Source organism: Neomonachus schauinslandi, chromosome 5 (assembly GCF_002201575.2).
Source record: "Neomonachus schauinslandi chromosome 5, ASM220157v2, whole genome shotgun sequence".
Taxonomy (NCBI): domain Eukaryota; kingdom Metazoa; phylum Chordata; class Mammalia; order Carnivora; family Phocidae; genus Neomonachus; species Neomonachus schauinslandi.
The window spans coordinates 93,255,839-93,270,204 of NC_058407.1; the positions used below are offsets into that span (position 1 = coordinate 93,255,839).

At 36.2% G+C, this 14,366-nt stretch overlaps 1 protein-coding gene across 1 annotated transcript; it reads left to right on the forward strand.

Annotated features, from left to right (window-relative positions):
- The first annotated feature begins 1,171 nt into the window (after positions 1–1,171).
- LOC110580946 (killer cell lectin-like receptor 2) lies at positions 1,172–12,186 on the forward strand. The gene is made up of 7 exons (XM_021690642.1): positions 1,172–1,286; positions 2,672–2,761; positions 3,658–3,870; positions 5,676–5,818; positions 7,460–7,566; positions 10,345–10,503; positions 12,105–12,186. Exons 1-7 carry the CDS (start codon positions 1,172–1,174, stop codon positions 12,184–12,186), a joined length of 909 nt encoding a protein of 302 aa, XP_021546317.1.
- The last annotated feature ends 2,180 nt before the right edge of the window (positions 12,187–14,366 follow it).

The window sequence follows — 14,366 nt, forward strand, 5'->3', positions numbered from 1 at the left end:
CCGATGCGGGGCTCGATCCCAGGACCCTGAGATCATGACCTGAGCCGAAGGCAGTCGCTTAACCAACTGAGCCACCTAGGCGACCCTAATAATTTCTTTTTATATTGATATCCATTAATAGACTGAATCCTTTATGGATATTAACTAATGACTGCCTGTTGACAAATTTTATTTTCAGAGAGGCTTCTCTGGCAACATCACACACTAGAAAGTTATTTCTAAAATTCAAATATACATGGAATCATTTGGGATTAAAAATACAGGTATATGGGTTCCACTGAGATTTTTATTCAGCATATCTTACATGGGCCACTGGAGTCTGAATTGTTGACCAATCTGCGATGTTAACCATTAATAATTCTTTTGCAGATGGTTTATGGGTTATACTTTGGGAAACATACTCTGGTAGAGTCTTGTTATATTTGAAAGAATGCAAGAACTTTTCAATATTTATATGTATATCTGAACATGTATATTAAGGCTTTTTAGGCCAAGATATATATATTTTTTTGGAATTTCAAACAGAATTTTCATTTTTTTGAATTGATAGCTTTTAAAGTGTCTCAGTAATTTATACTGGTGCCAAATTTGTCCAACATTTATATATGTATGTTCAGGGACACTTGGGTGGCTCAGTTGGTTAAGCATCTGCCTTAGGCTCAGGTCATGATCCTGGGGCCCTGGGATTGAGTCCCGTGTTGGGCTCCCTGCTCAGCAGGGAGCTTGCTTCTCCCTCTGCCTGAAGCTCCCCTTGCTTGTACTCTCTCGCTTTCTCTCTGACATATAAATGAATAAAATACGTATATGTATGTTCAACATTTTGAGCTAAATTGGCTGGTTGCATAGGACCCAGCCTATTCAATCTATTGGGACATTTAAAAAAAAATTCTTTCGATATTTTCTAATAATCATGGCAGTAATCACTAGGAGTATAAATGAGTTTAACAGAAATATTGAAAGATTTTCCATTTCTTATATAAATCAGGATCAGTCCACATGCTTTATGCGCTTGAAGGAGTTAAACACACATTCACTCATACAGATACACACACAAGCCTCTAGGTATGTCGCTGGTATGTTTCTACAGCCTGAGATTTGAATTTTTCTTTTGACAGAAATCGTCCTGTTGTGAGGCTTTAATTTAAAGCATCTTTCCCTTCTTACTGTAGATATGAGCGATCAGCAAGTGATTTATTCCACCCTGAGATTTCTTCAGTCTTCTTCAGAGTCACCAAATAGATTAAGGCCAGGTGGGACTCAAAGGCCTGGGAAAAATGATGGCAAAGGTATATATCTTAAGCATCTCTTATGGATTGTCAAACTGACATTTGAAAAAAGTTCCTGTTTGTCCTTTTGTTTTCAAATAGTAATAAGAAACCATGATGGTGTAGAGTAGCAGAGCAAAGCCTTGTTTTATATTTTTATGTTTGTGAAAATGGAGAAATTAATGAATTCTTTAAAATTTGCAAAGCTAATAAAGTGTTTTTATTCAAATTTGGTCAAGAGGAATTTGTGAGGCCTTTAAAAGTAAAGGACAGATTAGAGTCTCAAGAAAACACTGAGGGACGCCTGGGTGGCTCAGTCGGTTAAGCATCTGCCTTCAGCTCAGGTCATGATCCCAGGGTCCTGGGATCGAGTCCCGCATCAGGCTCCTTGTTCCGCGGGGAGCCTGCTTCTCCCTCTGCCTCTGCCTCTCTCTCTCTATCTCTCATGAATAAATAAATAAAACCTTTAAAAAAAAAAAAAGAAAACACTGAATTTCCTAGAGAAACAAAGGTCTTAGAGAATGCTTGAAAAATGGGAATATTTGTTAGAAACAATGTTTTTATTCAGACAAAAAGATATTTTAGGTGACTTAAATATTTATCAAACCTTAATTGGTAATGAAGAAACAGAAGATTAGTCAAAAGGAGCGTTCACTTTTTTCTCTTCTTTCCGTCCTCACTCTCTACCTTCAAATATTGTCACAAACTCTAAAGTGAGATTAACTTTTATTGTTTTAATTTAGTGACAATCAGAGATACAATTTTCAGACCCAGGACCTCAAAAGTAGGAGGATAAATATTGTCTAAGGAAAAATAGGATTGATGAAAAAGAAGGGAAAGTTGATTTGTAGAAACTCTTTTAAGGATGGACCCCAATCACATTTCCAGCCTCATAATATCCACTATTGGCTACCAATTCCTCAAGAATACTGACTGCTTTTTCCTTCTTCTTCATGATTAGTTGTGATCACAGGAAGGAGTATACACATCAGTGTGGACTCTTATAAAAGTGTATTATATCTATTGCCAACTGTGCTTTTTAAAAAAACTTTGTTGAATTTTTAAATTGAATTATAATTGATGCACAATGTACATGAGTTTCAGGTGTACAACATAGTGATTGGACAAATCTATATATTAGGCCATCTGTGCTTTAGTAGGGAAAGTGCTTTTAAAATCCTAGAGGACTGTTCTTGTGCGTAGGATTTCTACAGTGGGTGTATATCAGTCAGAAATCTGAGACTTTAAAACTGTAATTACTGGGTCATAAATTTAAATCAATTTGTATGATATATTTTTGTAAAATTTTTAGAGAAGGTTATCTCTGTTTCAAATGGTATCCCAGGTTAAGGTTAGCAGTGAGCAAGGCTTTGTCCCTGATGATTATCTTTCTTCCTTATATAAAGGGTTTTCAGTGACCTGGCATCTCATTGCAGTGATTCTTGGGATCTTGTGTTTACTACTATCGGTGACAGTCGCCCTATTGGGGACAAAGAGTGAGTAGTTAAAATACAACTTTCAAGTCTGAGTAATAGCAGTGACCACTATTTGCACAGATACTAACTGTTCCCTGGCTATCATGATGGAATGTCCCAGACATGTCACAGTGTCATTTTCATTTTATTCACCTATTCCAATGACTCTGTAGGTTAATGAACTGTCTCATTCTGTAGAATACATAATAGCATTCATTCAGATACAGGACTTAGTCATATAATGTCTTCTGAGTTTAGATCATTGTAAATATTAGATACACATTCTTTGAGAAACAACTGTTCACAAGAAATTATGACTTTCTCTTGATTTTTTTTCCAAGTCTGTGCTGATAGAGTTTAGTAAAAAGATTGATTCTGTACGTGTACCTTAGATGATCTTGAATTCAACTCTTATCTTTTATTTGAATTTCTTGACATCTTTAGAGAAAATCACTAACGTGCCACTCAAATAAATGTACTTATTTACATCTTCCTCCCTTTTCTATTCGATCACCTTCAGTAACAATGATGGTATTTCTTCATGTTTCCTAGTGCAGATTTTCATATATAGAAAATGTGTTGCTAAGTGTTGATTGACTGGTTTTTACTCTGGGACCTATTTATAAATGATATGCTAATTGTTAAAAAGAAACTGAACTGAATGGTAAGATGTTACTATTATAATTTTATTCAGATATCTTCTTTTATTTATTCTACACATAAGTTGCTAATAGTGTGAAGTTTGAAGTTTCCATTTCTACGGTCGGTTTATTGAGGTGTTACTTTCTAAATGTCACATTAACCATTTAAAGTAATGAAAGGGGTTGGTTGTCAAAGTGAGACTTTTTCTTTTGTCTTGAATTTTAACATTCAAGTATATGAGTACCCTTGTATTATATCTATGCTATTAATTTTAGTTTTTCAGTATATTCAAGAAAATCATCAGCTGGGGGAAATGATAGGAAACCTGACTCGAGAGCACCACATTTTGCAAAATGACAGCTACTTAAAGGAGCGACTTTTGACAAATATGACTTTAGGATATAACATTCTCAAAAATGAATCGCTTCAGCAGAAAAAGGAACAGGATTTACTGTTTGCAGATAGGAGATGTCAGAAAGAAAATGAAGGTATGAAGGGCATCTTGAATGGAAGATTGCATGATTTGCCTTTATTTCTTCCCCTTCCAGAAGCTTTGAGGCCTGATAGGCAGGCTGATGGTATATGCTAGTGATCTAGGTCTACTAAACACCTTTTTATTTGTACTCAAGATGCAGTATGAGTGTTTGGGTTTGCCTACGTCAAATGTGAGACTGAGACCCCAGGAGCCGTGTTGGGATTAACAGAGCTCTGTATCTACCCAAACTCACTGGCAGTTCTTGCATTCTGACTGCTTCAGGGAGGTGAAATAGTGTGTCAGCTTCCCTGAAAACGTGGATCCTTTTGGACCTGTGGGCAAATTAGACACTCCACTTTGTGGCTGACATGAAATATGGAGGCTATTAGTAAGAATATACTTAGGTTAAATGGGCACAAGGCCTTTTATTTGGGTGCTCTTGTAAAGGTAATTCTGTTGTATGTGTTTCCGTTGTGCCTTGACCTCAGGTATTTGGTCTATATACACTCCCTGCAGGCTCTGCAGTACTTCTGCAGAGTTTGCTGAAGTGTTGATGTTTGTATAACTCTGTGTGATAATACCCTTTAAAACATCCAAGAGATAAGGATATTAAATCCCATACAATAAACTCCGTTGTCATGCAAATGGATGGAACGAATTAACCAAGTTAATCAATAAGTGATAAAATATTTGTTTAGGATTTGGAATTTATAAAACAATTTTGCATATTTAATATCATTTAGATATGGTACCAGGAATTTATCCTCTCTGCTATTAAAGAATCAATATGTGCTATGGTGAGCGCTGTGAATTGTGTAGGACTGATGAATCACAGACCTGTTCCCCTGAAACAAGTAATACATTATATGTTAATAAAAATAATAAAAAAAAAGAATCAATAGTATTTTAAAAATTTGGTACATTATAAGATATATGAGGAAAAGAAGAAATTCTAAAGAATCATGTTTCTTTTATTTAGAAGGCATTCCAGAATCTTTTTAAAAAATTACTTTTATTATTTAAAAAATAGCTTTAGGTATTACGAATATGCAAAAAATACACATATTTAATGTATATAATTTGACAAGTTTGGACATATGCATGTATCTGTAAAATCATCCACAATTAGGGTAGTAGATATATCCATTACCTCCAAAAGCTTTCCCATGTCACTTTTTCTTTGGGGGGGCGGTTAAGAACACTTAACACAAGATCTACCCTTTTTACAAGTTTTTAAATGCACAATTCAGTATTGTTAACCATAGGTACTATATTGTACAGCAGATCTTTAGAACTTACTCATTTTGCATAACTGAAGCTATATACCCATTGAACAAAAGCTCCTCATTTTTACCTCCCCCAGCCACTGGCAGCCACCCTCCACTTTCTGTTTTTCTGAGTTGACTATTTTTTGTATCTCATATAACTGGAATCGCATAGTATTTGTCCTTCTGTGAATGTCTTATTTCACTTAGCTTAATATCCTCAAGGTAATTGTATGTATGTATGTAACCCAGGCTGTTACATATGACAGGATTTCCTTCTTTTTAAGGATGAATAGTATTCTATTGTATGTATATACCACATTTTCTTTATCCATTCATCTATGGATGGATACTTGGGTTGTTTCCATGTCTTGGTTGTTGTGAATAATGCTGCAATGAATATAAGAGATATCTTTTGGCATTCCAGAATCTTGATGAACCTAATATTATCATTATTGATAGCTATTAAGATTTTATTTAATTATGGAGGGCTGGTAAGTATATTGCTCTGTTTAACAGAATACCAGATAATGTTTCACCTCATATGTTGTAGGCAAACTCTATGAAAACCGCTGGTCCTGTTGTGGAATAAAGTGTTATTATTTTATTCCTGAAAGTAAAAACTGGAACGGATGTAAACAGACTTGCCAAAGTTATAATTCATCTCTTTTGAAGATAAATGATGAAGATGAACTGGTATCATGGACTGTTACATTCACTTTTGTTTTCCTAACTGTCTCTCATGCTTGGAGTGATGTTGAGGGTATTGAGATGTTGAGGATATTGAGGATATTGAGAGATGTTGAGATACTGAGGACAGGGGGAGGCCAGAAAGAGGGACCTTCAGGTATTCTCTGTATTGTGTCTGTTGAGTGAGCAAAAATTGTGTGGGTAAGAAAGGTAAGGGTTCTGGAAAACCCTGCCTACTGATAGGCATATATGATCTTGCTACTTTCTAAACATTCAATATATATTATTTATCATGATGACCATTATTGTTTCCAAAATGGAAACCCCCTTGAAGATTCAGTTTGGGTTTTTGCATTCATTTCCTTTTCTAAGGTGTGTGCAGAACAGCTCACTGAGAAGTGTGCCTCTCCTTCGATGGAGCCCTTAACCCTTTGGTATTTGCAGCCTGGAAGCAGTGGTTATTTATCCTTGCAAGCTGGCAACTAAGAGCCTGGAGGAACCTAATCCAGTAGGTGCTATTAGGAATCCAGGAGCCAGATTGCCTGGGATCAGGCAAATCCGCTTCTGCTACCTATTATTTGTGTGACCTTGGTTGAATTACTCAACCTCTGGATCTCAGTTTTTCCACCTGCAAAAAGGAGATAATAATGAGGAATATAAAAGTGATAACAGTTTTACAGGTTAGCCTCATGGTGATTTTCATGGCATCGGTAGGTAACATTTTCTTGATCAATATTCTAATATATTGTAAAATGATGTATATCTTTCAAAAGGAATTGTAAAAAGAGAAAATAAAGTGACAATATCAAAATTATCTTTTAATTTATTACTAGTAAAAATTATCCACACACACAAAATATTTTTTACAGAGAAGTATTTTCAAAGATCAGCCTAAAACCTCTATTTATCCCTTAGGAAAACAACATAACATTTATATGCAAATCTAATAGATGTTTTAAGTCACAACATAAAAGGATTTATGATATCAAGTCATAAAATGTTTGTTGCAGTAAAACTCACTTAAATTTAAGCCTATATTTTGAAATACATTCAGCCATTTAATCAGACATTACGTAAAATGTCACTTTGCTATATTACATTTTTTGACATAGTAAATATTTCCAAATACTGCCCATTTTCCCTTCACCCCTTCCAACTACTAAACTACAGCAAGCCTTTCTCTTATGAGGCTGAGGGTTTTGATGCACAACTTAGCACATATAGTTGTTATTTTAATAAATTTGTTGTGAAGATTCCTTTTTTCATTTAATAATAAGTAACGATCACTTTCTACACCATTAAATATTTTTCTGGAGCATGGTTTTGAGTAGTTTTATAGTGACATACATTATTTAACAAGTCTAGTGTTAGATATTTAGATTTAAATTTTTTTCGTGTTTAAATAATCCATGAGAGTGGCAGGAATTTTTAACATTAAGTAAATAATCTTTGAGGTAAAACTTACTTTGGAAAATAAAAGCATGAGGATGGAGAGGAGGGAGGGTTTTCCAGGAATAGAGATGAAGCATGGTGTGGTGTGTAGCAGAGTATTTATTGTCCATAGAAACAGCTGGGACCTTCACCTTCCTCCTTTTCATTAATCTAACAGATGGGGCTAGTCACATGATATGTTTTGTTTCCTTACAGGCCTTTATTCAACCCCAAACTTATAGGAATAACTACTGGATTGGATTATCATATGATGATAGAGAACAAAAATGGAAATGGATTGACACTGGTCCACCTTTTGGGATGTAAGTCTCTGGAATGCATTCAAACTCCAACATTGGTGTTGGGGTTGGGAGGACTGTATCTAAAAAGAATCTTCTCTTTTTCACGTGGTTTTCACACAGAGGTCATTGGTAAGAATAAGTAGAATGATGAAGAACATGTTTTAGGAATTATAATTAAAAAGAAAGAGAAATGTCATACAGATTATTAACACAATTTTGATGCTAAACACATGCTCAGAAGTATGCATTATGAGGTACCCAAAACAAATGCAAATCATAAAGTGATATGAAGGAATTGGACCCTCCTGAATCAGCTATAGTGATCCCTCCCACAATCACAAGTTAAGTATTTGGAGGATCCCCAAAGTTCATTTGAAACTTCTTTATAGATGGTCCCTGACTAACAATGGTTTGACTTACAATTTTTCTAGTTTACAATGGTGTGAAAGCAATATGCGTTCAGTAGAAACTGTACTTTGAATTTTTAATTTGATCTTTCCCGGGGCTGGTGATGTGCAGTGTGATCTTCTGTTGTGATGCTGATGCTGGGTGGAGGCAGCTGGAGCTCCCAGTGATGCTCCTGACTGATCACAAGGATCAGCAACCCAGTACACTTAACAACCATCCTATACCCATACAACCGTTCTGGTTTTCACTTTCAGGGTAGTATTCAATAAATCACATGAGATGCTCAACACGTTATTATAAAATGGGCTTTGTGTTAGATGATTTTGCCTAACCATAGGCTAACAAAAGTGTTCTGATCATATTTAAGGTACACTAGGATAAGCTAGTAGGGTGGGTGTATTACATGCATTTTTTGACTTTTGGTATTTTCAATTTGTCTTGGGTTTATCAGGACATAACACCATCATACAATCTGTATATTATTAGTTTATATTATTTATAAATATAAATTTAAGTGAGTATACACACACGCACACATACACATATGCCTTCACTATGGTTTTTTTGGGGGGGTTGTTTGTTTCTTTGTTTATCACTATACCCAATGTGGGGCTCAAACTCTGTCCTTGAGATCAAGAGTCACAAGCTCTTCCAACTGAGCCATCCAGACATCCCCATAGTTTTATTTTGAAGTGAAGTATTTTGTAAACTCTTGGGTTTCCATTTAGTTATAATTTTCTGTTAAACTGTTCAATAATTTTTTAAAAATCTTAACTTTTATACCTTTTATTTCTAGGGATTCTGGTTTAAGTTTTTAAATCTTGCTAGTTACTCACTTTTTCAAGCTGTCTTTTATTTCTCGAAAGATGTCATACATACTTATTTTATATTTGGTATCGGATAATTCTAATATTTGCAGTTTTGTGGGTCTACTCTATAGTTTCTGCTGGCTTTTGTTCATGGTGTCATTTTCTGTGTAGTGTTTTTTTCCTTTTTGAGCTGCTGTGGAAATTATTTGAGGACTGAGATGAAGGTGGCTGCAAACTTAAAAGAGATGGCATGCAGGAAATTACCTTGATGCAGTCATAGCCTGTGAGTACACTTCCAGGCAAACACTTCAGAGGCACAGAACAGAAAGGCTCATGGGCCAAATTAAGATGCTCAAATTGTATTTAGTTAATTAAGTCAATTTGGAACAAATAGCCCAATGCAAGGGGAAAGAAATGGGATAGCTTATCACAATGGGATGGGATAGGATCAGTTATCACATTCAGGATAAGGTGCAAGTGGGTAAAAGGTTACCTGAATCCTGGGTTACATAATCTTCAGATGGCCTGACTCTTCTGCATCCCCCTTTCCTGATAGTGGCGTGGTTTCTAGGGTATCACTTGAGTTTTGAGTAAGGGGGCCCAACAAACAGAAGGCTCTGTGGCCAGCATATGCATTTTCTCTTGTGGGGAAATGTGGGAGCATGTAAGCCCGGGGACAGCTGCAGCTTTCCAGTGATCCTGATGAGCAGCTATGGATTTTATTTGAGTTTGTTAGGCAGAGGGCCAGTAAGAGTGTCACCAGTAGGAGGTGAATTTAAGACCTCATAGATGTAAGTGTCTATGTGCATAATGTATATTTTGAGTGAGACATGTAGTGCTACTTGGTTCCTTCTTCCTTGCCTATGTTCAGCAGGCACATGCTGTACTTACAGTATCTATACCTGACACGTCTCAAAGGTTACTAACTTCCTCATCCGTACTTATTGAACACATCTCTTGCTTTCTGCCCATGCCTCCCAAGCTACTTAGTTTCATTTATCTTCCTTTTTTTTTTTTTTTCCTGTAGGGGATTTGGATATTCAAATAATATTCAAATACAAATTGCATGAGGGATAATTGGTAATTTTGGATTCTTAGGTGGGATTATTCATTTTTTCTTCTGCTTAAGTCCAAGGTTGAAGACTTTTCAAGGGTAGTTTACACTGAAGATACATCTTCAGGGTCTCAACTCTTTGTAGGTTTTCTTCCATATGGAAACTTGAGTGGAATTCATATTTAATCTACTGTATCAATTAAGGGAAAAAATGACTTCAGTCCTTCACTTACCCTTCTGGGTTCCCACCTTTACTTAACCTCAGCCTGAGCCTGAATTTGCTTCTTGCCAGCTCATAAATTTATTCAAGAAGGTTTTAATTTTTTTTTAAGATTTTACTTATGAGATAGAGCAAGAGCGAATGAGAGAGAGAGAGATAGAAGCAGGCTCTCCACTGAGTAGGGAACCCGATGTGGGGTTCGATCCCTGGACTCTGGGATAATGACCTGAGCTGAAGGCAGATATTTAACTGACTGAGCCACCCAGACATCCCTAAACAGTTGACCATGTGTGTTTTCTATTTTACAGTAACTATACATTCATGAGTTCTTCTGGAAGAGGACAATGTGCATTTTTAACCTCAACAAGAATAACAACTATTGGGTGCTCTAAGACCTACAAATGTATCTGTGAGGAGAGAATTGATGATGTTTTCTCTGCCCGCTTCAATATATACAAGAAGAAAAGGTGCAGTGGAACCTGATATTTATTTGTTTGTTTGTTCCTGTGATAATTTGTGAATACTTAACAAACTAATGTTTTTGCTACTAGGAGTTACTTTACTGTGGAAACAGAGATGAGTGGGAAAAGGAAGGAAATGTTCTTTTGGACTATGATTTAAGAGATCAGATGCCATCTGTCTTCTTGAGAAAGAGTGCATGCTTTTGTCTTTGGAGAGGTTTCCCCTTTCTTTAATGGCCCTGAGAAATTCCCTTTCTCTTTCCCTGACCTACCCATAGAACCAATTAGACAACTCTGATAGCCTGGTCTTTTCCTTATTAGTAGGAGAAATGGGATAAATCATTTCAGTAGCCTCTGGGTTTGAGAGGTGGCACAATTAAGAACTAAAAAATAGTTATTTTGCCTCCCCTCCCCCCATCTAGATAATCACCTTTCATTAAAATGGTTTTACTTTGCTATAATTTCATACTTCCTCATAGTTGAAAAAATTGTATAAAAACTCTCCTGTAACCTTTGCACGTAGTTACCATTTGTTCATATTTTGTTCTACCTGTGCTTTACAATTCTCCTCTCTCTCTCCCCTACTCCCTTGCTGTTCTAATTGATAATAAATTGGGGACCTTATGTCCCTTTGTCTAAATATTTTATAAGAACAAGTACTTTGTCTTGTATAACCATAGTAAAATTATAAAAATCAGGATATTTAGCATTGATAGAGTACTGTGATTTCATCCATAACCCATATTCAAATTTTGTCAACTGTCCTGATAATATCAGCATAGGTATTTTTCCTGCACGTGTGGGATCATGTGATACATTTAGTTGTGATGTCACTTTAGTCTCTTTTAGTCTCGGAGAACTCCTCAGGTTTCTTGGTCTTCTTGACCTTGACATTTTGTTTTATTGTTCTTTATAAGATTTAATTTATTTATTTAGAGAGAAAAAGTGTGAGCGGTGGGAGGGGCAGAGGGAGAGGAGAGAGAGAATCTCAAGCAGACTCCATGCTGAGCTCAGAACCCTATCCAGGGCTTCATCTTGGGACTCTGAGCCAAAACCAAGAGTTGGTCACTTAAGGGACTGAGCCACCCAGGCGCCCCTTGACCTTGACATTTTAAAAATCAACTTTATCTGCTTATTCTTTCATGCAATAAAGTGCACCCATTTTAAGTCATGAGGTCAGTGGGTTTTTAGCAAATGTATACATTTCTTAAACACCATCAGGTCAAGATATAGAACAATTCTATTGCCTGCAAAAGCTCCTTTCTTCCCCCTCACTACCCACCTGGTCCCAGACAACCAGTGTTACACTTTCTGTCACTATGAATTGGTTTTGCCTCTTCTAGAATTTCATAATCATGTACTTTTTTGTATCTGACTTCTTTTGCTCAGCGTGTTTTTGAAATCCATGTTCTTTCATGTATCAGTAATTCATTCCTGAACTACTTTTCCTGAAAAGTAATAATATTGAGCAACTTCTTGTGTATTTATTGGCCATTTGTGTATCTTCTTTTCAGAAGTGTCTGTTTAGTTTTTTGCCTATTGAAGTGTCCATTCAATCTTTTTTTATTTTTATTTTATTTTTAAAAAAGATTTTATTTATTTGACAGAGAGAGAGTGCAAGAGAGCACAAGCAGGGGGAGCGGCAGAAGCAGGCTCCCTGCTGAGCAGAGAGACCGACACAGGGCTTGATCCCAGGACACCCAGGACCCCAGGACTCCAGGACCCCGGGACCCCGGGATCCTACCTGAGCTGAGGGCAGATGCTTAACCAACTGAGACACCCAGGCACCCCTGTTCAATCTTTTCTTAAGTTGTAAGTGTTCTCAAATAAATAAATAAAATCTTTTAAAAAAAATATAGAAAGGTTTACTTCTTCCTTTCCTTCGTTTTTTTCTCTTGCTTTATTGTATTGCTTAGGACCTCTGGTACAGTGTTGAAGAGAGTGGTGATAGGAGTCATGCTTGTCTTGTTCCCCATGTTACAAAAAAAAGGTATTTAGTTTTTCACTCTTATATGTCAGGTCTGCTGCAGGTTTTTGGAGATCCTCTTTATCGTGTTGAGGAAATTCCCTTCTATTCCTGTTGATTGAGACTTTACGATGAATGGAAATTGAATTTTGTTATATAAATTTTTGTATCTCTTGAGATGTTTATATAGATATTCTCTTATATTCATAATATGATAGATGGCATTATGGTTTTTCAATGTTAAACAAAACTTGCATTTCTTGGGTAATTCCCATGTGGTCATATTGTATTTATTATCATTTTTTATATATTGGTAGATTTGCTTGGGTAATATTTTCTTAAAAATTGTGTACTAATATTCATGATGGATATTGGTGTGTTATTTAATTAATTAATTAATTAATTAATTAATTAATTTATTTATTTATTTATGTTAAAAAAAGATTTATTTATTTAAGAGAGAGAGCATGTGTGAGCCAGGGGAGAGGTAAAGGGAGAGGATAATGGACAGAAGCAGACTCCCTGCTGAGCCAGCAGCCCAAGGCAGGGCTCCATCTCATGACCCTGAGATCATGTCCTGAGGTGAAATCATGAGTTGGATGCTTAACCAACTGAGCCACCCAGGTGCCCCTAATTTGTTTAAATATCTTTTTCTGTTTGTGGTATTGGAGAAATACTGGCCTTATGTATTCATTTGGGATGTTTCTGAATATCCATCTATTTTGTGGGGTAGCATTTGAATTTTCATTCCTTAAGTGTTTGCTCAAATGTACTAGAGAAATAATCTGTGTCTGAAATTTTCTTTGAGAGATTACATTTCATTAGGAATACCATTTCTTTAATAGGGGCTCTTTAGACATTCTGTTTCTTGTCAATTTTGATAATCTTGATCTTTCGAGGAATTTATTGATTTTGCCTAAATCGTCAAATGTATAGTTTTAGTGTTTTTCACAGTTGTATTAATTTCCTAGGGCTGCTGTAACAAAGTACCACAAATTCACCAGCTTAAAGCCATCACGATTTATTCTCTCACTGTTCTGGAAGACAGAGGTCCAAACCAAGGTGTCAGTATGCTTCCTCTGAGACTTGGGTGGAATCTTTGCTTCTTCCTGGCTTTTCATGGTGGCCATTGATTCATGGCATTACTTGGCTTGCAGTTGCATGGCTCACTTTCTGCCTCTGTTATCACATGGCATTCTCCGTGTGTGTCCCTGTCTTTACATACAGTTTCCTCTTCATATAAGGACGCCAGCCATATTGGATTAGAGCCCACTCTAATGACCTCATCTCAACTTGACTGCACCTACAGAGACCTTATTTCCAAACAGGGTCATATTCATAGGTGCAGGGGTTAGAACTTAAGCATATCTTTTCAGAAGATACAATTCAACCCATAACAATAATATTCCCTTATTATCTGTTTACTGTGTGTAGGATCAATGATCCTGTCAGTTTTTTTCTGATATTGTTTATGTTTTTGATATTGTTGTATTTGTGTTCTTCTGTTTTGATGAGTCTAGCTAGAAATTATCAACTTTATTGATCTTGCCAATGAACCAGATTTTTCTCATTGATTTGTTTATGTTTGTCCATTTTTTATCTTATTTCATCTTTTATCTTTATTATTTTCTCCCTTCTACTTGTTTTGAGTGTGACTGCTTTTATTTTCCTGCCTTCTTCAGTGAAAGTGTTTTTTTTTTTTTAAAGATTTATTTATTTATTTGAGAGAGTGAGAATGAGAGAGAGTACATGAGAGGGGGGAGGGTCAGAGGGAGAAGCAGGCTCCTCGCTGAGCAGGGAGCCCGATGCGGGACTCGATCCAGGGACTCCAGGATCATGACCTGAGCTGAAGGCAGTTGCTTAACCAACTGAGCCACCCAGGCACCAAGTGAAAGTGTTTTTA